The sequence below is a fragment of the Pararge aegeria genome, chromosome 22 (assembly GCF_905163445.1).
Source record: "Pararge aegeria chromosome 22, ilParAegt1.1, whole genome shotgun sequence".
Taxonomy (NCBI): Eukaryota; Metazoa; Arthropoda; class Insecta; order Lepidoptera; family Nymphalidae; genus Pararge; species Pararge aegeria.
Window position 1 is genome coordinate 14,970,746 of NC_053201.1, and position 23,223 is coordinate 14,993,968.

The 23,223-nt window shown below is 37.9% G+C and overlaps 2 protein-coding genes across 2 annotated transcripts; both read right to left on the reverse strand.

Moving 5' to 3' along the window:
• Positions 1-4,991: 4,991 nt before the first annotated feature.
• Positions 4,992-6,059, reverse strand: LOC120633579 (uncharacterized protein K02A2.6-like). The gene has a single exon (XM_039903787.1). The coding sequence runs from the start codon at positions 6,057-6,059 to the stop codon at positions 4,992-4,994; it is 1,068 nt and encodes a 355-aa protein (XP_039759721.1).
• Positions 6,060-10,375: 4,316 nt separating this feature from the next.
• On the reverse strand, positions 10,376-22,946 carry LOC120633580. Its single transcript, XM_039903789.1, has 5 exons — positions 22,083-22,946; positions 12,562-13,413; positions 11,372-12,073; positions 11,047-11,272; positions 10,376-10,548 (listed from the first exon to the last, which is right to left on the reverse strand). Exons 1-5 carry the CDS (start codon positions 22,944-22,946, stop codon positions 10,376-10,378), a joined length of 2,817 nt encoding a protein of 938 aa, XP_039759723.1.
• Between the last annotated feature and the right edge of the window lie 277 nt (positions 22,947-23,223).

Consider the following 23,223-nt stretch of genomic DNA (forward strand, 5'->3'; position numbering starts at 1 on the left):
TTTAATTTTTTTTTTTTTTTTTTTCACTTACACATTAGGCCCGTCGCGCCGCGCCACTACTATATGGGGCGAAGGTGCGAAGTCGACGGCGACGACAAAGTACCGAGTCTAAGGAGACTGATGGCGGCGCCACACAGTGGCGTTATGTCTCTATAAAAGTGGTGGTCTTTTATTATGTTATTTATTAATGGTATTATTTTAATATCATATCAATATTGTACCCCGCACAGGGGGGAGGTACGGGTAGGTAGTGACGAAAAATAACGATACGGGACTCTTACGAGGTCTCGCAATCGGAATGAGTACACTTTAAATATTTTAACGAGGTAAAATTTAAGGGCATTGAGGGTCTGGTGCCAGTGGTGGTTGATTAGATCCACACACTATACTTTTTATAATTATGTGGCGTTATGTCTCTATAAAAGTGGTGGTCTTTTATTATGTTATTTATTAATGGTATTATTTTAATATCATATCAATATTGTACCCCGCACGGGGGGGGGAGGTAGGGGGGTAGGTAGTGACGAAAAATAACGATACGGGACTCTTACGAGGTCTCGTAATCGGAATGAGTTTCTGCGACTACCATTGTTTGTCGCGGGTAACGGGGAATCAGGGTTCGATTCCGGTGAGGGAGCCTGAGAAACTGCTACCACATCCAAGGAAGGCAGCAGGCGCGCAAATTACCCACTCCCTGCACGGGGGGGGAGGTACGGGTAGGTAGTGACGAAAAATAACGATACGGGACTCTTACGAGGTCTCGTCATCGAATAATCAATACACGAACTGCCCACACACTTGTAAATATAGACGCGCAAGATCGTTACACGAACCGCTTACCATTATAGTAAACTACTATGCAAACACACATAACATATACGCAATAAGGGAACTTTAAATTGGAGATTTTACCCTACCACACCCGTCTGTCTCATTTTGAAAACTATTCAAAATAATTGCTATTTTTCATTCTCATTCAAATATAAATAATAGTAAATAATATATAATTTTTGACTGAACTGAACCCAAGTGCCCGGCCTGTGGCCGGGCACCCCTCGTATTCATGTTCTAACCTAACCTAAACTAAATCTAGTTTTGACACCTTTAGACTTTAGATTCAAGATTTAATGTGAATATATGCATTAATAAAAACTCATTACTATTTTAATACTAGTTATGCTGCTGTTGATGCACTGATGAAAGCCAGATAGCTAGATCAGTGTTTAGTTAGTCGTAGTTGCCGGTGGGCTGAGGTCTAAAGGAATCCAAACTAGTTTTAAAAGGTTTGGATAGGTTAGGTTAGGTTAGAACATGAATAAGACGGGTGCCCGGCCGCAGGCCGGTCACTTAGGTTCAGTTCCGTTTAAAAAAAAAAAAAACAAAAAACAAAACGTACCAATACAAAGTACTCTTATTCATATTAGAAGATATTGTAAAATAACAATTAATTTAATTTTTTTTTTTTTTTTTTTCACTTACACATTAGGCCCGTCGCGCCGCGCCACTACTATATGGGGCGAAGGTGCGAAGTCGACGGCGACGACAAAGTACCGAGTCTAAAGAGACTGATGGCGGCGCCACACAGTGGCGTTATGTCTCTATAAAAGTGGTGGTCTTTTATTATGTTATTTATTTATGGTATTATTTTAATATCATATCAATATTGTACCCCGCACAGGGGGGAGGTACGGGTAGGTAGTGACGAAAAATAACGATACGGGACTCTTACGAGGTCTCGCAATCGGAATGAGTACACTTTAAATATTTTAACGAGGTAAAATTTAAGGGATTGAGGGTCTGGTGCCAGTGGTGGTTGATTAGATCCACACACTATACTTTTTATAATTATGTGGCGTTATGTCTCTATAAAAGTGGTGGTCTTTTATTATGTTATTTATTAATGGTATTATTTTAATATCATATCAATATTGTACCCCGCACGGGGGGGGGGAGGTAGGGGGGTAGGTAGTGACGAAAAATAACGATACGGGACTCTTACGAGGTCTCGTAATCGGAATGAGTTTCTGCGACTACCATTGTTTGTCGCGGGTAACGGGGAATCAGGGTTCGATTCCGGTGAGGGAGCCTGAGAAACTGCTACCACATCCAAGGAAGGCAGCAGGCGCGCAAATTACCCACTCCCTGCACGGGGGGGAGGTACGGGTAGGTAGTGACGAAAAATAACGATACGGGACTCTTACGAGGTCTCGTCATCGAATAATCAATACACGAACTGCCCACACACTTGTAAATATAGACGCGCAAGATCGTTACACGAACCGCTTACCATTATAGTAAACTACTATGCAAACACACATAACATATACGCAATAAGGGAGCTTTAAATTGGAGATTTTACCCTACCACACCCGTCTGTCTCATTTTGAAAACTATTCAAAATAATTGCTATTTTTCATTCTCATTCAAATATAAATAATAGTAAATAATATATAATTTTTGACTGAACTGAACCCAAGTGCCCGGCCTGCGGCCGGGCACCCCTCGTATTCATGTTCTAACCTAACCTAACCTAAATCTAGTTTTGACACCTTTAGACTTTAGATTCAAGATTTAATGTGAATATATGCATTAATAAAAACTCATTACTATTTTAATACTAGTTATGCTGCTGTTGATGCACTGATGAAAGCCAGATAGCTAGATCAGTGTTTAGTTAGTCGTAGTTGCCGGTGGGCTGAGGTCTAAAGGAATCCAAACTAGTTTTAAAAGGTTTGGATAGGTTAGGTTAGGTTAGAACATGAATAAGACGGGTGCCCGGCCGCAGGCCGGTCACTTAGGTTCAGTTCCGTTTAAAAAAAAAAAAACAAAAAACAAAACGTACCAATACAAAGTACTCTTATTCATATTAGAAGATATTGTAAAATAACAATTAATTTAATTTTTTTTTTTTTTTTTTTCACTTACACATTAGGCCCGTCGCGCCGCGCCACTACTATATGGGGCGAAGGTGCGAAGTCGACGGCGACGACAAAGTACCGAGTCTAAGGAGACTGATGGCGGCGCCACACAGTGGCGTTATGTCTCTATAAAAGTGGTGGTCTTTTATTATGTTATTTATTAATGGTATTATTTTAATATCATATCAATATTGTACCCCGCACAGGGGGGAGGTACGGGTAGGTAGTGACGAAAAATAACGATACGGGACTCTTACGAGGTCTCGCAATCGGAATGAGTACACTTTAAATATTTTAACGAGGTAAAATTTAAGGGCATTGAGGGTCTGGTGCCAGTGGTGGTTGATTAGATCCACACACTATACTTTTTATAATTATGTGGCGTTATGTCTCTATAAAAGTGGTGGTCTTTTATTATGTTATTTATTAATGGTATTTTTTTAATATCATATCAATATTGTACCCCGCACGGGGGGAGGTAGGGGGGTAGGTAGTGACGAAAAATAACGAGACGGGACTCTTACGAGGTCTCGTAATCGGAATGAGTTTCTGCGACTACCATTGTTTGTCGCGGGTAACGGGGAATCAGGGTTCGATTCCGGTGAGGGAGCCTGAGAAACTGCTACCACATCCAAGGAAGGCAGCAGAGGTACGGGTAGGTAGTGACGAAAAATAACGATACGGGACTCTTACGAGGTCTCGTCATCGAATAATCAATACACGAACTGCCCACACACTTGTAAATATAGACGCGCAAGATCGTTACACGAACCGCTTACCATTATAGTAAACTACTATGCAAACACACATAACATATACGCAATAAGGGAACTTTAAATTGGAGATTTTACCCTACCACACCCGTCTGTCTCATTTTGAAAACTATTCAAAATAATTGCTATTTTTCATTCTCATTCAAATATAAATAATAGTAAATAATATATAATTTTTGACTGAACTGAACCCAAGTGCCCGGCCTGTGGCCGGGCACCCCTCGTATTCATGTTCTAACCTAACCTAAACTAAATCTAGTTTTGACACCTTTAGACTTTAGATTCAAGATTTAATGTGAATATATGCATTAATAAAAACTCATTACTATTTTAATACTAGTTATGCTGCTGTTGATGCACTGATGAAAGCCAGATAGCTAGATCAGTGTTTAGTTAGTCGTAGTTGCCGGTGGGCTGAGGTCTAAAGGAATCCAAACTAGTTTTAAAAGGTTTGGATAGGTTAGGTTAGGTTAGAACATGAATAAGACGGGTGCCCGGCCGCAGACCGGTCACTTAGGTTCAGTTCCGTTTAAAAAAAAAAAAACAAAAAACAAAACGTACCAATACAAAGTACTCTTATTCATATTAGAAGATATTGTAAAATAACAATTAATTTAATTTTTTTTTTTTTTTTTTTCACTTACACATTAGGCCCGTCGCGCCGCGCCACTACTATATGGGGCGAAGGTGCGAAGTCGACGGCGACGACAAAGTACCGAGTCTAAGGAGACTGATGGCGGCGCCACACAGTGGCGTTATGTCTCTATAAAAGTGGTGGTCTTTTATTATGTTATTTATTAATGGTATTATTTTAATATCATATCAATATTGTACCCCGCACAGGGGGGAGGTACGGGTAGGTAGTGACGAAAAATAACGATACGGGACTCTTACGAGGTCTCGCAATCGGAATGAGTACACTTTAAATATTTTAACGAGGTAAAATTTAAGGGCATTGAGGGTCTGGTGCCAGTGGTGGTTGATTAGATCCACACACTATACTTTTTATAATTATGTGGCGTTATGTCTCTATAAAAGTGGTGGTCTTTTATTATGTTATTTATTAATGGTATTTTTTTAATATCATATCAATATTGTACCCCGCACGGGGGGAGGTAGGGGGTGTAATGTACTTAATAAAACGACGGACTATCGCAGAATGGTTTATTGGTAGAACAACATAATGAAGTGCGGGCTAATTATTAAACTACCTACATTACACTGCTCTTCTCCAAATTTAACTATTGGATTTACATAAAAGCCAATAAAAAAAAACTAAATATTTACATCACTTAATTAATTACAATTTCATCATCTTTTTGACCCGCGGTCTTAATGCCATACGAAGAGGACTATTCGTATTGGGAATCGCTTGAGAAGGTGAAGGTGCCTTTACTAGCTGATTTTCTGTATCTGTTACAGGAGACGAACCGACAACAGAATTATCGAAACTTTTGAACGCTTCATCATTCATCTCTCTTTCTCCCGAGTTTTCATTATCCACCATGCCTGTTAAAGTATACCTAGATTTTTTATAATTTTTGTCAAGTATTTGATCAACGTGTCTTCTACTAGTACGATTGTCATCGTCTGTTTTGACAACATAGGAGACGGGACCGGTTCTATCCAACACTACACCTTCCTTCCATTTTACTAAATTATTATTATAGTTCCGGACCAGAACCCGGTCTCCAGTGCTCATTTCTCGCAATGAGCCACCGCGACGTTCTTCTTGACTTGATTGTTTATCGCGAATGACATCTCTGGTATTCGGTCGTAAAAGATCTAACCTGCCGCGTAACCTGTGTCCCAAAAGTGCTACGGAGGGTTCTTTTTGAGTGGTACAATGTTCTGTATTTCTATATGTAAATGAAAATGTACATAACGCTTTTTCTAAATTCACGTTTTCGATTATAGCCTTCTTTAATACTAGCTTTACAGTTTTAACAACGTTTTCAGCTGCACCGTTACTCGATGGATGATATGGGGCGACTAATATTCGCTTGATTCCATTCTTATTCAAATAATGTAAGTATTCGGATGAAGAAAATGGTGGACCATTGTCGCTCACAATGACCTTGCATAGACCGAACCGGGCAAATATTTTGCGCAGGCAAGATATAACGGTAGCTGCCGAAGTATTTGGCACTGGTTCCACTTCCAACCATTTGGAATGAGCATCTAAAATAACTAAATAATATTTATTACGAAACGGACCTAAAAAGTCAACATTCAACCGCGACCAAGGCTCCACCGGCCACTCCCACGAGTGCAGCGGCGCGGGCGGCGGCTGTGCGCGCAGCGCGGCGCATGCGGTGCACTCGCGACACACGCGCTTGCTAAAAAAATATAAAGAATGGAAAGCCATGGTAGTCAGATATTTCTTTCAATACCAACAATGTTCAGGATGGCACTTAGATTTTTCATTAATTAACATTATTATTGAAGCTAAATACCTAGTTTCTCATATTAAAGTATTCATTTTATAAAAGACATCATTAAAGCCCACCAACCAGCTTTAGAGCAGTGTTGTGGGTCTCTCCTCTATAAACCTGACTTCCCACGGAGTGAAATAAAACAACTAGACTGACTCTAATACTGTATATTAGGCTTCTCTATAATTCATATTACTTGTTACCTTCAAATGACTCTACTACCAGTTCGGAATGCTGTCTTCGGCAGAGAAGACCACTGGCAAGAAACTCTACCGTTGCTCTTTTATTCAATCAATTAAAACAACTTATAAACACAATTACAACATTGTCATATGTAATAACGCTAGGCCCTTTGATACAAGACATATAAGACAGGTCGAACATAACTACTATTATCACTTATAACATCAGGACTTTTGGAACAAGTTGTTTGTATAGAGCAACCTCTGCTACATAAACTGTCGGTATAAAGTTATGCTAGGGCTCCATATATGATACCTAAATAAACCAAAGGATGAGATATACTTATCTGATGCTACATCAGGTACAACCATAGTACCAACAACTTTTAACAACTTATCTCAACTCCATCACCAGTATATACGACTCTTGTTTTGCCACAACAATATTTCGTTAAGTATGTCGTTTCCATTATAAATCATCTATTCCCAATTTGTAACGTTCTATCCACAATACTTTACTTAATCTTCTATTCTCCATTCATTAATTTTAAATCCGTCCTCACTTTTCTTTGCCGCCAATCTAACTTGTCAAACCCGCGTCCCCCGCCATAGATCCTATACTTTTATTTGACAGTCTACTAAAGTCCATTATTCTATTTTCAATACATTGTCAATGAGTATACAAACTATTATTTGTTGATATATTTAATATAATCATCGGGTTTATCATAGATAAAGTGCTGTAATTCCTTATTTCCTAACACGGCCATTCTGACAAGTACTTCGTTCTCGAAGTACATAGGGTTATTCTTTTTTAGGTATATGTTTTGTATCATAAGTCCTTAGGTACATAGAATATCCTAACAAGTACATAATCTTATGTACACCTCTATAACGTTAGTTTAAATGGTATATAAGCACAAATATCATCAAATCAGTTACATTCTGTATACACTTTTATCAATAAACTGTAAACAATATTCTATCAAAAGATAGGCATAATCAAAACATTTTATACAAAAGTGAAAGAGACCAAAAAAAAAAAATTTCATTAAAATTCCACACCGTTTTACATATTACAACAATATAATACTTCTAATAAAGTAAAATGATTAATTTTCAACAATGTAAATCAAAAATACTCATTTTCATTTATCTTGTACATTTTAACATGTACAATCACAATCCAAATATTTCCATCTCAATATAAATCTCAAACAATTTATCCTTTTGCCTCTAGTCCAACTTTATCAAAATATCCACACAGGTAATTGTATTTCCCATAAATTCTGTCATTAACATTGTTAGTCTCATTTAGTCACAGATGCAATCGGTACAGTCTAATAGTCAATCCAATATATACCAAAACACCAACACCCACTGGTGATATCAACAACATCATCACTCTCAAGTGATATCAATAACGTCATCACCCACTGGTGATATCAACAACATCATCACTCTCAAGTGATATCAATAACATCATCACCCACTGGTGATATCAACAACTTCATCACTCTCAAGTGATATCAATAACATCATCACCCACTGGTGACATTCATATTTTTTCCACTGTCCAAGTCAAGTAATATATAAGATAAATATAAGTAAATTAATATAAAAACGCTAAGATGGAATTATTTCTATTAGTTTACATCTTTTTTTTTTATCATCTCATCATAAAAGCCAAGGTTTATGTTTAATTGTTATTTCTATTATTCAAAGATTATTTCAATCTAAACATCAATTAAACCACCTGTTTAACAGAATATAATCTAATTATTTATAATGCAACTAATATATTTTCCTTTGCAGCAGCAACATTATTTTGTTTATACATAATTGTATTTTATTTATATCATTTTTAAGAACTTCTCTCAACATCATACTGAAAGATCTCTAACCTAACCTAACCCACAACATTTAAGCTGACTCCTAATACTTTTCTTCACACAACCCAACATATAAACTATTTCATTTAGTTATTCAGTAGTAATTTTCCCTATATGTATTGTTCTGATACATAATCATATTCTATTCTATTCTACCAACAAAATATTTTTTTTTTTGTTTTGTTTTGTTTTGTTTTATGTGTATTCTTTTATATGTTCTGAATAATTTACATAATCTCTCCTATCTCGGCTTTCCTGACAAGTACTTCGATCTCGAAGTACATAGAAAAGTTCCTTAATAAAAGTTAACAGCTCGGCTAACCTGACTAGGTAATTATTGAAAACTGAGCACACAAACATAAATTAAAAATTAACACACATTCAATTTGGCTAACCTGACTAGTTGCTTAATTTAAACTTGAAAGCTTGTATGTAATAAATAAGAATTATAAGAAAAATCTATTACACATTACGTTCGGCTAACCTGACCAGTTAATTTATTTTAACCTGGACAGACTAATAAAATAAAACCTAACATAAATTCTATTTGTCTAACCAGACTGGTTAAATAAAATTTGATAATTCAAATTTATCAAACTTATTACACATTCTGTTTGGTCAACTTGACTTGTTGGTTTTCACAAACAAACTTAAATCAATTATATTTTGGACTTAATCATTTCAGCAAAATATACAAAGAGCCACTAGTCCATATCAGTTTCAGGTAATAAGTACTATCTTTCAAAAGTAGAAATCACAAAAAGATAAAATAAATAAAAATATCACATCAATTGGTTCCCCAAACCACATATCCTTCAATGGAATTTTACCAAGTCTGGTGCTCTGTCTCCAGAGTGTTTCTGTTTTAGCACATACCAGCTATTAGTTAGACATCATCAAAAACATCAAACCATGTACTATATCCACATTTGCCGGGATGGTTATTAATTGGTTCCCCGGACCACATATCCTTAAATAGAATTTCAACAAGCATGGTGCTTTGTCTCCAGAGTGTTTCTGTTTTAGCACATAGCAGCAAAAAGTTGAGGCATCATCAAAAACATCAAATTCTTTATTATGTCCACATTTGACGGGATGGTTCTAAAAAAAGTAAATCTGCATTAGAGAAAGGCATAAATTGGACATGAATAGGATCCCACTTCTGATGCTAAAAAAATATAAAGAATGGAAAGCCATGGTAGTCAGATATTCCTTTCAATACCAACAATGTTCAGGATGGCACTTAGATTTTTCATTAATTAACATTATTATTGAAGCTAAATACCTAGTTTCTCATATTAAAGTATTCATTTTATAAAAGACATCATTAAAGCCCACCAACCAGCTTTAGAGCAGTGTTGTGGGTCTCTCCTCTATAAACCTGACTTCCCACGGAGTGAAATAAAACAACTAGTAGGCTTCTCTATAATTCATATTACTTGTTACCTTCAAATGACTCTACTACCAGTTCGGAATGCTGTCTTCGGCAGAGAAGACCACTGGCAAGAAACTCTACCGTTGCTCTTTTATTCAATCAATTAAAACAACTTATAAACACAATTACAACATTGTCATATGTAATAACGCTAGGCCCTTTGATACAAGACATATAAGACAGGTCGAACATAACTACTATTATCACTTATAACATCAGGACTTTTGGAACAAGTTGTTTGTATAGAGCAACCTCTGCTACATAAACTGTCGGTATAAAGTTATGCTAGGGCTCCATATATGATACCTAAATAAACCAAAGGATGAGATATACTTATCTGATGCTACATCAGGTACCACCATAGTACCAACAACTTTTAACAACTTATCTCAACTCCATCACCAGTATATACGACTCTTGTTTTGCCACAACAATATTTCGTTAAGTATGTCGTTTCCATTATAAATCATCTATTCCCAATTTGTAACGTTCTATCCACAATACTTTACTTAATCTTCTATTCTCCATTCATTAATTTTAAATCCGTCCTCACTTTTCTTTGCCGCCAATCTAACTTGTCAAACCCGCGTCCCCCGCCATAGATCCTATACTTTTATTTGACAGTCTACTAAAGTCCATTATTCTATTTTCAATACATTGTCAATGAGTATACAAACTATTATTTGTTGATATATTTAATATAATCATCGGGTTTATCATAGATAAAGTGCTGTAATTCCTTATTTCCTAACAGGCTCAATATCGGCGTCCAAGCCGCTCCACCACAGATAGTTCCGAGCCAGCTGTTTCATTTTAACAACGCCTATATGCCCGGAATGTAATTCGTCTAACACAGCGGAGTGCAAACTGGCAGGGATAATTACTCTATATCCCCAAACCAAGCATCCCTGTTCTAAAAAAATATTTTCCCGCCTTAAATGATATTGTTTGTAACGATCCGATTCAATTTGTTCGGGCCATCCGAACTTAACATACCCTACAATTTTGTTTAAAGTAGTGTCTTTAGCAGTTTGATATTTAATTTCGTGAAACGTTATAGGCAATTTGTCCTCTATAAAAAATAAATAACTATTATTTCCGTTATTATTACTTGAAACGATACTTTGACGATTAACGTTTTCTTCTAAAGGCAAACGAGACAACGCATCTGCGAAACAGTTTCTAGCCGAAGAAATAAATTCGATGTCAAAGTTGTACGCAGCTAAGCGAACTGCATATCTCTGTAAACGGCTAGCCGCCGTTTGCGGAATACCTTTGTTTTTACCGAAGATATAGCTTAAAGCCTTATGATCGCTGCGCAAAATGAAATGCCGACCAAACAGATACTTATCATGCCTGCTGACTCCAAACATTATGGCTAAGGCTTCTTTATCTAGCTGCGAATAATTACGCTCGGCCTCATTAAGAGTACGCGAGGCGCAACTGATAAGACGTTCCGATCCGTCGGAGTAGCGGTGCGTGAGAACCGCGCCGAGTCCATACGCGCTACTGTCCACCGACAACAGCAACGGTAACTTGGGATCGTAGTGTGCTAGCACAGGCGAACTACTGAGAATGTTTTTAACTCTTTTGAAGGCACTTTCACATTCGCAACCCCAATACCATTTTACATTTTTCTTTAGTAAATCGTATAAAGGTTTTAATACAGAACTCATGTTAACACAAAATTTATTGTAAAAGTTAACGAGACCAATAAAACTTTTTAATTGCGTTACGTCTTTCGGTGATGGCGCCGAAACAATAGCTTTTATCTTATTTGCATCAGTGTGTAGACCCTTTTTATCAATTTTGTATCCTAAGTATGTTACACTGTCCTTAAAGAATTCACATTTAGACCAATTTACTCGCAACCCGGCCTCTTTTAATCGGGCTAAAACGGCACGTAAATTTTTACAATGAGTCTCTCTGTCTTTGCCAGTCACACAAATATCGTCCTGAAAAGCTACAGTAGAGGATAAGCCACACAGAGTTTCTTCGATCAACTTTTCAAAATACTCAGGAACACATTTTATTCCAAAGGGTACTCGCTTGTAAACGAAGGTGCCTATGTGTGTAGTTATAGCGGTCATGGGTTGCGAGTCCTCCGTTAATAACACTTGCTGATAGGCGTGGGACAAGTCTAATTTAGAAAACTGTTCGCCTCCCCCAAGGGTAGCAAATATATCTTCAATTTGTGGAAGAGGATAATGAAAATCTTTTAATAGCGGATTAATAGTGACCTTAAAGTCTCCACAAATACGAATGTCTCCATTTTTTTTTATTATAGGAACAATAGGCGTACCGTAATCAGAACGGTCTACCTTATAAATGACGTCATCTCGCTGCAACCGCTCCAACTCGCGCTCGACCGGCGCGCGAAGTGCGAGGGGAAGCGGGCGCGATTTAACGAAAATTGGAGTCTTGTCAGCTAAATGCAACTGCATTCGAGTTTTAAAAGTCCCAAGCCCATCAGCGAAAACCTCGGGAAATTCTTTCCTTAATAATTCTATAGTATTATCATTTTCGCATCTTTCGGATAAATTATGGCAATTTGTGATATCGATTTGTAAAATTCTTATCCAGGCACGGCCTAGTAAAGGAGGGCCGCCGTTTTCAACAACATACAACGGTAATTTATACAAACGATTTTTACATTGTACATTTACCATAATATATCCCAGAGGTTCAATAACACTACCTGTGTAAGATCTTAACCTTAAATTTTTATGTTGTAAACAAACGCTAGAAAAATGATTATCATAAAAATGCTTTGAAATTACAGAGATCTTACTACCAGTATCTATTTCAAATTTAACTACAGACTTTTCTACGTTTAATTTGATATAATACGGGCCGTCATTACCCTCGCAAATTATATTATAAAAATCTAAAACACTGTCATCGGAATCATTAAAAAACAACTGACCTTTTGTGTTTTCTGTATAACCGCATCACTACACTTATCAACATTACCGCACACGACCTTCAGGTGGCCCCTCTGCCCACACGAATCACAGCTGTAGAACTTGTAGCGGCACCGGGACGGCGGATGCCCGCTGCGCCCGCAACGCCAGCAGCCGCGCCGTGAGCCCTCGAGGCTCAGCGCACCGGCCCTGGCCGCCGCGTCTGCCTGCACGCCACCCGCTCCCTCGCGCCGTTTCATGCGCCCGCGCTCCGCGCGCGCTGGTGAGGATCTGATGCGATGCAGCCCTTCCGAGATGGCGCTGGAACTCGCCCCGGACGCTGCCTCCGCTGCATGTCTCTCCGCTGCCTCGAGCGCCAATGCGAGTTCTATTGCTCGCTTATAATCGATGTTCCGCTCGGCAAACAATCGTGACCTCATATCTTCACTTTGAAGGCCAGAAACAAACTGGTCTCTCAAATTTACCTCCAAAGAATCCCGAAAATTGCAATGTTTGGCGAGATGTTTTAGACTTTTCAAATAATCACTCACTATCTCCCCTTGCCTTTGCTTCCTTTGCCGGAACATATGTCTCTCTGCGATCTCCGACCTTTGTGGCTCCAAGTGGTCTTTGACAATCTTCACTAATTGTTCAAACTTCTTGTCTTCCGGTAAATCCGGGGAACACAAGTCGCACATCAATTCGTAACATGCAATGCCGACATGTGTTACCAACGTGGCCACGTGTAAATCTTCACTGATGTTATTTAACGCAATAAATTGCTTCACCCGACGACAATATGCATCCCAGTTGTGGGAACTAACGTCAAAAGGCTCGATTTTACCAAAAGGCGTGATTTTAATTAAAATAACCGACTGCGCCAAAATGTAATGTACTTAATAAAACGACGGACTATCGCAGAATGGTTTATTGGTAGAACAACATAATGAAGTGCGGGCTAATTATTAAACTACCTACATTACAGGGGGGTAGGTAGTGACGAAAAATAACGATACGGGACTCTTACGAGGTCTCGTAATCGGAATGAGTTTCTGCGACTACCATTGTTTGTCGCGGGTAACGGGGAATCAGGGTTCGATTCCGGTGAGGGAGCCTGAGAAACTGCTACCACATCCAAGGAAGGCAGCAGGCGCGCAAATTACCCACTCCCTGCACGGGGGGGGAGGTACGGGTAGGTAGTGACGAAAAATAACGATACGGGACTCTTACGAGGTCTCGTCATCGAATAATCAATACACGAACTGCCCACACACTTGTAAATATAGACGCGCAAGATCGTTACACGAACCGCTTACCATTATAGTAAACTACTATGCAAACACACATAACATATACGCAATAAGGGAACTTTAAATTGGAGATTTTACCCTACCACACCCGTCTGTCTCATTTTGAAAACTATTCAAAATAATTGCTATTTTTCATTCTCATTCAAATATAAATAATAGTAAATAATATATAATTTTTGACTGAACTGAACCCAAGTGCCCGGCCTGTGGCCGGGCACCCCTCGTATTCATGTTCTAACCTAACCTAAACTAAATCTAGTTTTGACACCTTTAGACTTTAGATTCAAGATTTAATGTGAATATATGCATTAATAAAAACTCATTACTATTTTAATACTAGTTATGCTGCTGTTGATGCACTGATGAAAGCCAGATAGCTAGATCAGTGTTTAGTTAGCCGTAGTTGCCGGTGGGCTGAGGTCTAAAGGAATCCAAACTAGTTTTAAAAGGTTTGGATAGGTTAGGTTAGGTTAGAACATGAATAAGACGGGTGCCCGGCCGCAGGCCGGTCACTTAGGTTCAGTTCCGTTTAAAAAAAAAAAACAAAAAACAAAACGTACCAATACAAAGTACTCTTATTCATATTAGAAGATATTGTAAAATAACAATTAAATTAATTTTTTTTTTTTTTTTTCACTTACACATTAGGCCCGTCGCGCCGCGCCACTACTATATGGGGCGAAGGTGCGAAGTCGACGGCGACGACAAAGTACCGAGTCTAAGGAGACTGATGGCGGCGCCACACAGTGGCGTTATGTCTCTATAAAAGTGGTGGTCTTTTATTATGTTATTTATTAATGGTATTATTTTAATATCATATCAATATTGTACCCCGCACAGGGGGGAGGTACGGGTAGGTAGTGACGAAAAATAACGATACGGGACTCTTACGAGGTCTCGCAATCGGAATGAGTACACTTTAAATATTTTAACGAGGTAAAATTTAAGGGCATTGAGGGTCTGGTGCCAGTGGTGGTTGATTAGATCCACACACTATACTTTTTATAATTATGTGGCGTTATGTCTCTATAAAAGTGGTGGTCTTTTATTATGTTATTTATTAATGGTATTTTTTTAATATCATATCAATATTGTACCCCGCACGGGGGGAGGTAGGGGGGTAGGTAGTGACGAAAAATAACGATACGGGACTCTTACGAGGTCTCGTAATCGGAATGAGTTTCTGCGACTACCATTGTTTGTCGCGGGTAACGGGGAATCAGGGTTCGATTCCGGTGAGGGAGCCTGAGAAACTGCTACCACATCCAAGGAAGGCAGCAGGCGCGCAAATTACCCACTCCCTGCACGGGGGGGGAGGTACGGGTAGGTAGTGACGAAAAATAACGATACGGGACTCTTACGAGGTCTCGTCATCGAATAATCAATACACGCACTGCCCACACACTTGTAAATATAGACGCGCAAGATCGTTACACGAACCGCTTACCATTATAGTAAACTACTATGCAAACACACATAACATATACGCAATAAGGGAACTTTAAATTGGAGATTTTACCCTACCACACCCGTCTGTCTCATTTTGAAAACTATTCAAAATAATTGCTATTTTTCATTCTCATTCAAATATAAATAATAGTAAATAATATATAATTTTTGACTGAACTGAACCCAAGTGCCCGGCCTGTGGCCGGGCACCCCTCGTATTCATGTTCTAACCTAACCTAAACTAAATCTAGTTTTGACACCTTTAGACTTTAGATTCAAGATTTAATGTGAATATATGCATTAATAAAAACTCATTACTATTTTAATACTAGTTATGCTGCTGTTGATGCACTGATGAAAGCCAGATAGCTAGATCAGTGTTTAGTTAGTCGTAGTTGCCGGTGGGCTGAGGTCTAAAGGAATCCAAACTAGTTTTAAAAGGTTTGGATAGGTTAGGTTAGGTTAGAACATGAATAAGACGGGTGCCCGGCCGCAGGCCGGTCACTTAGGTTCAGTTCCGTTTAAAAAAAAAAAAACAAAAAACAAAACGTACCAATACAAAGTACTCTTATTCATATTAGAAGATATTGTAAAATAACAATTAATTTAATTTTTTTTTTTTTTTTTTCACTTACACATTAGGCCCGTCGCGCCGCGCCACTACTATATGGGGCGAAGGTGCGAAGTCGACGGCGACGACAAAGTACCGAGTCTAAGGAGACTGATGGCGGCGCCACACAGTGGCGTTATGTCTCTATAAAAGTGGTGGTCTTTTATTATGTTATTTATTAATGGTATTATTTTAATATCATATCAATATTGTACCCCGCACAGGGGGGAGGTACGGGTAGGTAGTGACGAAAAATAACGATACGGGACTCTTACGAGGTCTCGCAATCGGAATGAGTACACTTTAAATATTTTAACGAGGTAAAATTTAAGGGCATTGAGGGTCTGGTGCCAGTGGTGGTTGATTAGATCCACACACTATACTTTTTATAATTATGTGGCGTTATGTCTCTATAAAAGTGGTGGTCTTTTATTATGTTATTTATTAATGGTATTTTTTTAATATCATATCAATATTGTACCCCGCACGGGGGGAGGTAGGGGGGTAGGTAGTGACGAAAAATAACGATACGGGACTCTTACGAGGTCTCGTAATCGGAATGAGTTTCTGCGACTACCATTGTTTGTCGCGGGTAACGGGGAATCAGGGTTCGATTCCGGTGAGGGAGCCTGAGAAACTGCTACCACATCCAAGGAAGGCAGCAGGCGCGCAAATTACCCACTCCCTGCACGGGGGGGGAGGTACGGGTAGGTAGTGACGAAAAATAACGATACGGGACTCTTACGAGGTCTCGTCATCGAATAATCAATACACGAACTGCCCACACACTTGTAAATATAGACGCGCAAGATCGTTACACGAACCGCTTACCATTATAGTAAACTACTATGCAAACACACATAACATATACGCAATAAGGGAACTTTAAATTGGAGATTTTACCCTACCACACCCGTCTGTCTCATTTTGAAAACTATTCAAAATAATTGCTATTTTTCATTCTCATTCAAATATAAATAATAGTAAATAATATATAATTTTTGACTGAACTGAACCCAAGTGCCCGGCCTGTGGCCGGGCACCCCTCGTATTCATGTTCTAACCTAACCTAAACTAAATCTAGTTTTGACACCTTTAGACTTTAGATTCAAGATTTAATGTGAATATATGCATTAATAAAAACTCATTACTATTTTAATACTAGTTATGCTGCTGTTGATGCACTGATGAAAGCCAGATAGCTAGATCAGTGTTTAGTTAGCCGTAGTTGCCGGTGGGCTGAGGTCTAAAGGAATCCAAACTAGTTTTAAAAGGTTTGGATAGGTTAGGTTAGGTTAGAACATGAATAAGACGGGTGCCCGGCCGCAGGCCGGTCACTTAGGTTCAGTTCCGTTTAAAAAAAAAAAACAAAAAACAAAACGTACCAATACAAAGTACTCTTATTCATATTAGAAGATATTGTAAAATAACAATTAAATTAATTTTTTTTTTTTTTTTTCACTTACACATTAGGCCCGTCGCGCCGCGCCACTACTATATGGGGCGAAGGTGCGAAGTCGACGGCGACGACAAAGTACCGAGTCTAAGGAGACTGATGGCGGCGCCACACAGTGGCGTTATGTCTCTATAAAAGTGGTGGTCTTTTATTATGTTATTTATTAATGGTATTATTTTAATATCATATCAATATTGTACCCCGCACAGGGGGGAGGTACGGGTAGGTAGTGACGAAAAATAACGATACGGGACTCTTACGAGGTCTCGCAATCGGAATGAGTACACTTTAAATATTTTAACGAGGTAAAATTTAAGGGCATTGAGGGTCTGGTGCCAGTGGTGGTTGATTAGATCCACACACTATACTTTTTATAATTATGTGGCGTTATGTCTCTATAAAAGTGGTGGTCTTTTATTATGTTATTTATTAATGGTATTTTTTTAATATCATATCAATATTGTACCCCGCACGGGGGGAGGTAGGGGGGTAGGTAGTGACGAAAAATAACGATACGGGACTCTTACGAGGTCTCGTAATCGGAATGAGTTTCTGCGACTACCATTGTTTGTCGCGGGTAACGGGGAATCAGGGTTCGATTCCGGTGAGGGAGCCTGAGAAACTGCTACCACATCCAAGGAAGGCAGCAGGCGCGCAAATTACCCACTCCCTGCACGGGGGGGGAGGTACGGGTAGGTAGTGACGAAAAATAACGATACGGGACTCTTACGAGGTCTCGTCATCGAATAATCAATACACGCACTGCCCACACACTTGTAAATATAGACGCGCAAGATCGTTACACGAACCGCTTACCATTATAGTAAACTACTATGCAAACACACATAACATATACGCAATAAGGGAACTTTAAATTGGAGATTTTACCCTACCACACCCGTCTGTCTCATTCTGAAAACTATTCAAAATAATTGCTATTTTTCATTCTCATTCAAATATAAATAATAGTAAATAATATATAATTTTTGACTGAACTGAACCCAAGTGCCCGGCCTGTGGCCGGGCACCCCTCGTATTCATGTTCTAACCTAACCTAAACTAAATCTAGTTTTGACACCTTTAGACTTTAGATTCAAGATTTAATGTGAATATATGCATTAATAAAAACTCATTACTATTTTAATACTAGTTATGCTGCTGTTGATGCACTGATGAAAGCCAGATAGCTAGATCAGTGTTTAGTTAGTCGTAGTTGCCGGTGGGCTGAGGTCTAAAGGAATCCAAACTAGTTTTAAAAGGTTTGGATAGGTTAGGTTAGGTTAGAACATGAATAAGACGGGTGCCCGGCCGCAGGCCGGTCACTTAGGTTCAGTTCCGTTTAAAAAAAAAAAAACAAAAAACAAAACGTACCAATACAAAGTACTCTTATTCATATTAGAAGATATTGTAAAATAACAATTAATTTAATTTTTTTTTTTTTTTTTTTCACTTACACATTAGGCCCGTCGCGCCGCGCCACTACTATATGGGGCGAAGGTGCGAAGTCGACGGCGACGACAAAGTACCGAGTCTAAGGAGACTGATGGCGGCGCCACACAGTGGCGTTATGTCTCTATAAAAGTGGTGGTCTTTTATTATGTTATTTATTAATGGTATTATTTTAATATCATATCAATATTGTACCCCGCACAGGGGGGAGGTACGGGTAGGTAGTGACGAAAAATAACGATACGGGACTCTTACGAGGTCTCGCAATCGGAATGAGTACACTTTAAATATTTTAACGAGGTAAAATTTAAGGGCATTGAGGGTCTGGTGCCAGTGGTGGTTGATTAGATCCACACACTATACTTTTTATAATTATGTGGCGTTATGTCTCTATAAAAGTGGTGGGCTTTTATTATGTTATTTATTAATGGTATTTTTTTAATATCATATCAATATTGTACCCCGCACGGGGGGAGGTAGGGGGGTAGGTAGCGACGAAAAATAACGATACTGGACTCTTACGAGGTCTCGTAATCGGAATGAGTTTCTGCGACTACCATTGTTTGTCGCGGGTAACGGGGAATCAGGGTTCGATTCCGGTGAGGGAGCCTGAGAAACTGCTACCACATCCAAGGAAGGCAGCAGGCGCGCAAATTACCCACTCCCTGCACGGGGGGGGAGGTACGGGTAGGTAGTGACGAAAAATAACGATACGGGACTCTTACGAGGTCTCGTCATCGAATAATCAATACACGAACTGCCCACACACTTGTAAATATAGACGCGCAAGATCGTTACACGAACCGCTTACCATTATAGTAAACTACTATGCAAACACACATAACATATACGCAATAAGGAAACTTTAAATTGGAGATTTTACCCTACCACACCCGTCTGTCTCATTTTGAAAACTATTCAAAATAATTGCTATTTTTCATTCTCATTCAAATATAAATAATAGTAAATAATATATAATTTTTGACTGAACTGAACCCAAGTGCCCGGCCTGTGGCCGGGCACCCCTCGTATTCATGTTCTAACCTAACCTAAACTAAATCTAGTTTTGACACCTTTAGACTTTAGATTCAAGATTTAATGTGAATATATGCATTAATAAAAACTCATTACTATTTTAATACTAGTTATGCTGCTGTTGATGCACTGATGAAAGCCAGATAGCTAGATCAGTGTTTAGTTAGTCGTAGTTGCCGGTGGGCTGAGGTCTAAAGGAATCCAAACTAGTTTTAAAAGGTTTGGATAGGTTAGGTTAGGTTAGAGCATGAACCTAAGGAAAGGAAAAGGTTCGGAAGGCAGATTCTACCGAGAAAAAGCCGGCAAGAAACTCAGCAGTTGCTCTTTTCCAACATCAAAAATTTACATTTTATATTTTAACATTCATTTTTCTATCTTGTGAGAGATGAAAGCGGAGCCGGATGCTTCCAAGCAACCTTGTCATTAAGAAACTCATCAATTGTATAATAACCTCGCTGTAATAAATGTGTTTTAACACATTATTTAAACTTATGGATTGGTAGGTCCAAAATTACCTTAGGAATCATATTATAAAAGCGTATACTCAATCCCACAAATGACTTCTGCACCTTTCGCAGACGATATGCAGATGTCACTAATTTATCATTAGTAATCTATATGTTTGAAATTGAATATTTTGTTAAATTCATTTTCTATAATATTAAAGAGCGTACCATAAATGCTGTCAGGATGACCGTTCTTAAAGACAAGGGCAGGAATTTTGGATGATATTTCACCTTTGAATCGCGTCAATTTGCTCTTAGTTATCGGCCTACACTTGACGATATGTTTATCTTTGTTTATATTATTCAAAACAGTAATTTGTTGGCCACAATGATCTGATCTTAAGTTGGTTATTATCGATTTACCTAAGATATCACAGTTGAGAAAAATATTATCTAAACACGATGCTGAGGTTGCTGTGATTCTAGTAGGTTCACTAAAAGCATAATTTAAATTAAAACATTTAAATAAGTTTAGCAACCTAGTCGTAGTTGCATTACTAAGTAAAATATCAACATTAAAATCCCCGCATACTATTGCTTTTTTTGTGGATACAGACAATCGCTTAAGCACATCTTCCATTACATCCTCAAAAAGGCTAAAATCACCTGAGGGGGGACGATATATACACACTATTATAAATCGCTCCAGCTCCACACAAGATAGTTCTACAGTGCGTTCAACAGAAAGACTAACTATGTCTTTTCGCTCCTTACAAGTTATATTATTGTGTACAAAAATTAAAGACCCACCATGAATTGCAGTCCTTCTGAAGAACACACTTGACATTTTGAAATTCCTTAAGATAACTGCTGGATGTGCACCAGTGAGCCAATGCTCAGTAATACACAGAATGTGTATATTGAGTTTTTCCACAAACAGTTCTATTTCAATTTCTTTGCTGGTTAAGCTCTGTATATTTTGATGTACAATGTTCATATTGGAGAGCTTCTCCGTTGTCTGGCTATCTAGTTTAAATAATTATAAGAAATTTTCTTAGTACTTGAACAAGTACTTGGGTCATTATCAGAAATATTGGTACCTAAAGTACAATTTGTAAAGTTGTCAATAGACTTAGTTACAACACTTGTAACTGTATCATTTAAATTGTAAGCTAATAATGAGGCTATATGTTGCTTACATTTTTTTGACAGATAAAAAGTATGCCTAGTCAATAACAGTGGTGAAATAAATTTATTCACATCAAAATAAAAAACGGCCTCACTATGACGGCATGTCAAGTTATAAATTAATAAATTTAAATTATAAATTTGCTTATTTCGCTTAGAACTAAGTGTGCCACAGTACGGAAAGGCACACATAACAAATCTACATTTAGATTTTTCATGCAAAGCCAGCAATTTTTCTACACATCTTATAATTTGTGTCTTTTTTACATTTAAGCTGTCTCCTAACAAAAATATAACATTTTTATTTACATCTAAACTGTCTATGTTCAAACTATCAATAAGATAGTCTAAATTAGCCCCCCGGTGAACATCTATTAGTCACTGAGTGATCTAGGTAACAGTTCATAATAGGACCAAAACCTTTACCTAGCTTGTCTGAAATTACTAAAGTGTGTTTTTTATGCTTACTTGATAAATTATAATCTAAGGATGTAGTGACAGGAATAATACTTTCACACTGCTCTTGGCAGGTCTCTAGCTTATTAGAGGACAAAATACTACTACTTAAGTCTAGGTTAGCCGTAGGTATATCTTGAGAACATTGACATTTATTTGCCAATGACTCAAAACGAGCCCTATTGTAGGTACCTAGAGCTAACAACTCATCAGCTGCCAGAATTTGTTCATCAATCTGCTTTTTTGACAGCTCATATTTAATAGTCATAGTTTTAAGTGAGTCTTCCAGCTGTTGAATAACATCATTTAAGGTTTGGATTTCACTCTCATATTTTTCCCTGCTACTTTGAAAAGAAAGAGAAAAGGTATTTAACTTATTTAACAAAACTGAACGTTCTTTTCTTAGTATCAGGTTTTCACTGCTTTTCTTCTGGTTTTTTACTAATTTTTGAGTTTTCTTTATTATTTTACTAATTCTAATGTATTTTTTTATTTTATTGTGGCTATTTAAAAAGGGGAGATCTATTTGAGGCTTGGTTTTTTTAACACAAGGGCTATCACAAGTCAGATCGATGCACACTGGCATTGTTGAGGATGAAGTAAGTAGTTCATCATACAAGTTATTTGTTGATTGCATTTCTACATTTTGTAATTGTGACTGAAGGTCATCAATAGTTTTATGTGCGCTACATAATTCACCCTCCAACATAGTAATTCTTCCTAAAGCTTCATCATAAGTAGATATGCATTGGTTAAAAGAACGCACTGCCTCCTGGAGTTGGTTGCGCTCCTCTAAGACCAGAGTGTGAGCGCTATGTAGGTCAGCTAGTTCACCCTTTAGCTGGGAGTTCTTGGCAATAATTGATCTCATTTCCACTTCACTGTCATCTTGTTCCCTCATTAAATCAGCATTTAGTTGTTTCAGTGACTTTAGTTCACTGAGGGCATTTTTAAGTTTTAATTGCTCTTGCAATGCAGCCGCTCTTCTGGTTAGCATTGTTGGCATCATTTTATAGCACTTCGCCCTGAAACACAGCAAACAGTATATGTGAGTGAAGGAAATTAGATAACCTACAGAAGAAAGAGAAAAGGATCAAAAATATATGTATATATATTATGAAAAAGTTATAGGAAATAGAGATAAATACTAAGGAATATTACAGATAGTATACTAGGAAATACAATAACATACTAATTAGGGATATCTTTAAGTGATAGAAATAGCAATTTTAGCAAAGAAAACTTTGAATCACAACTTGTAAAATAAGGTTTATTTGGTTGTGTAT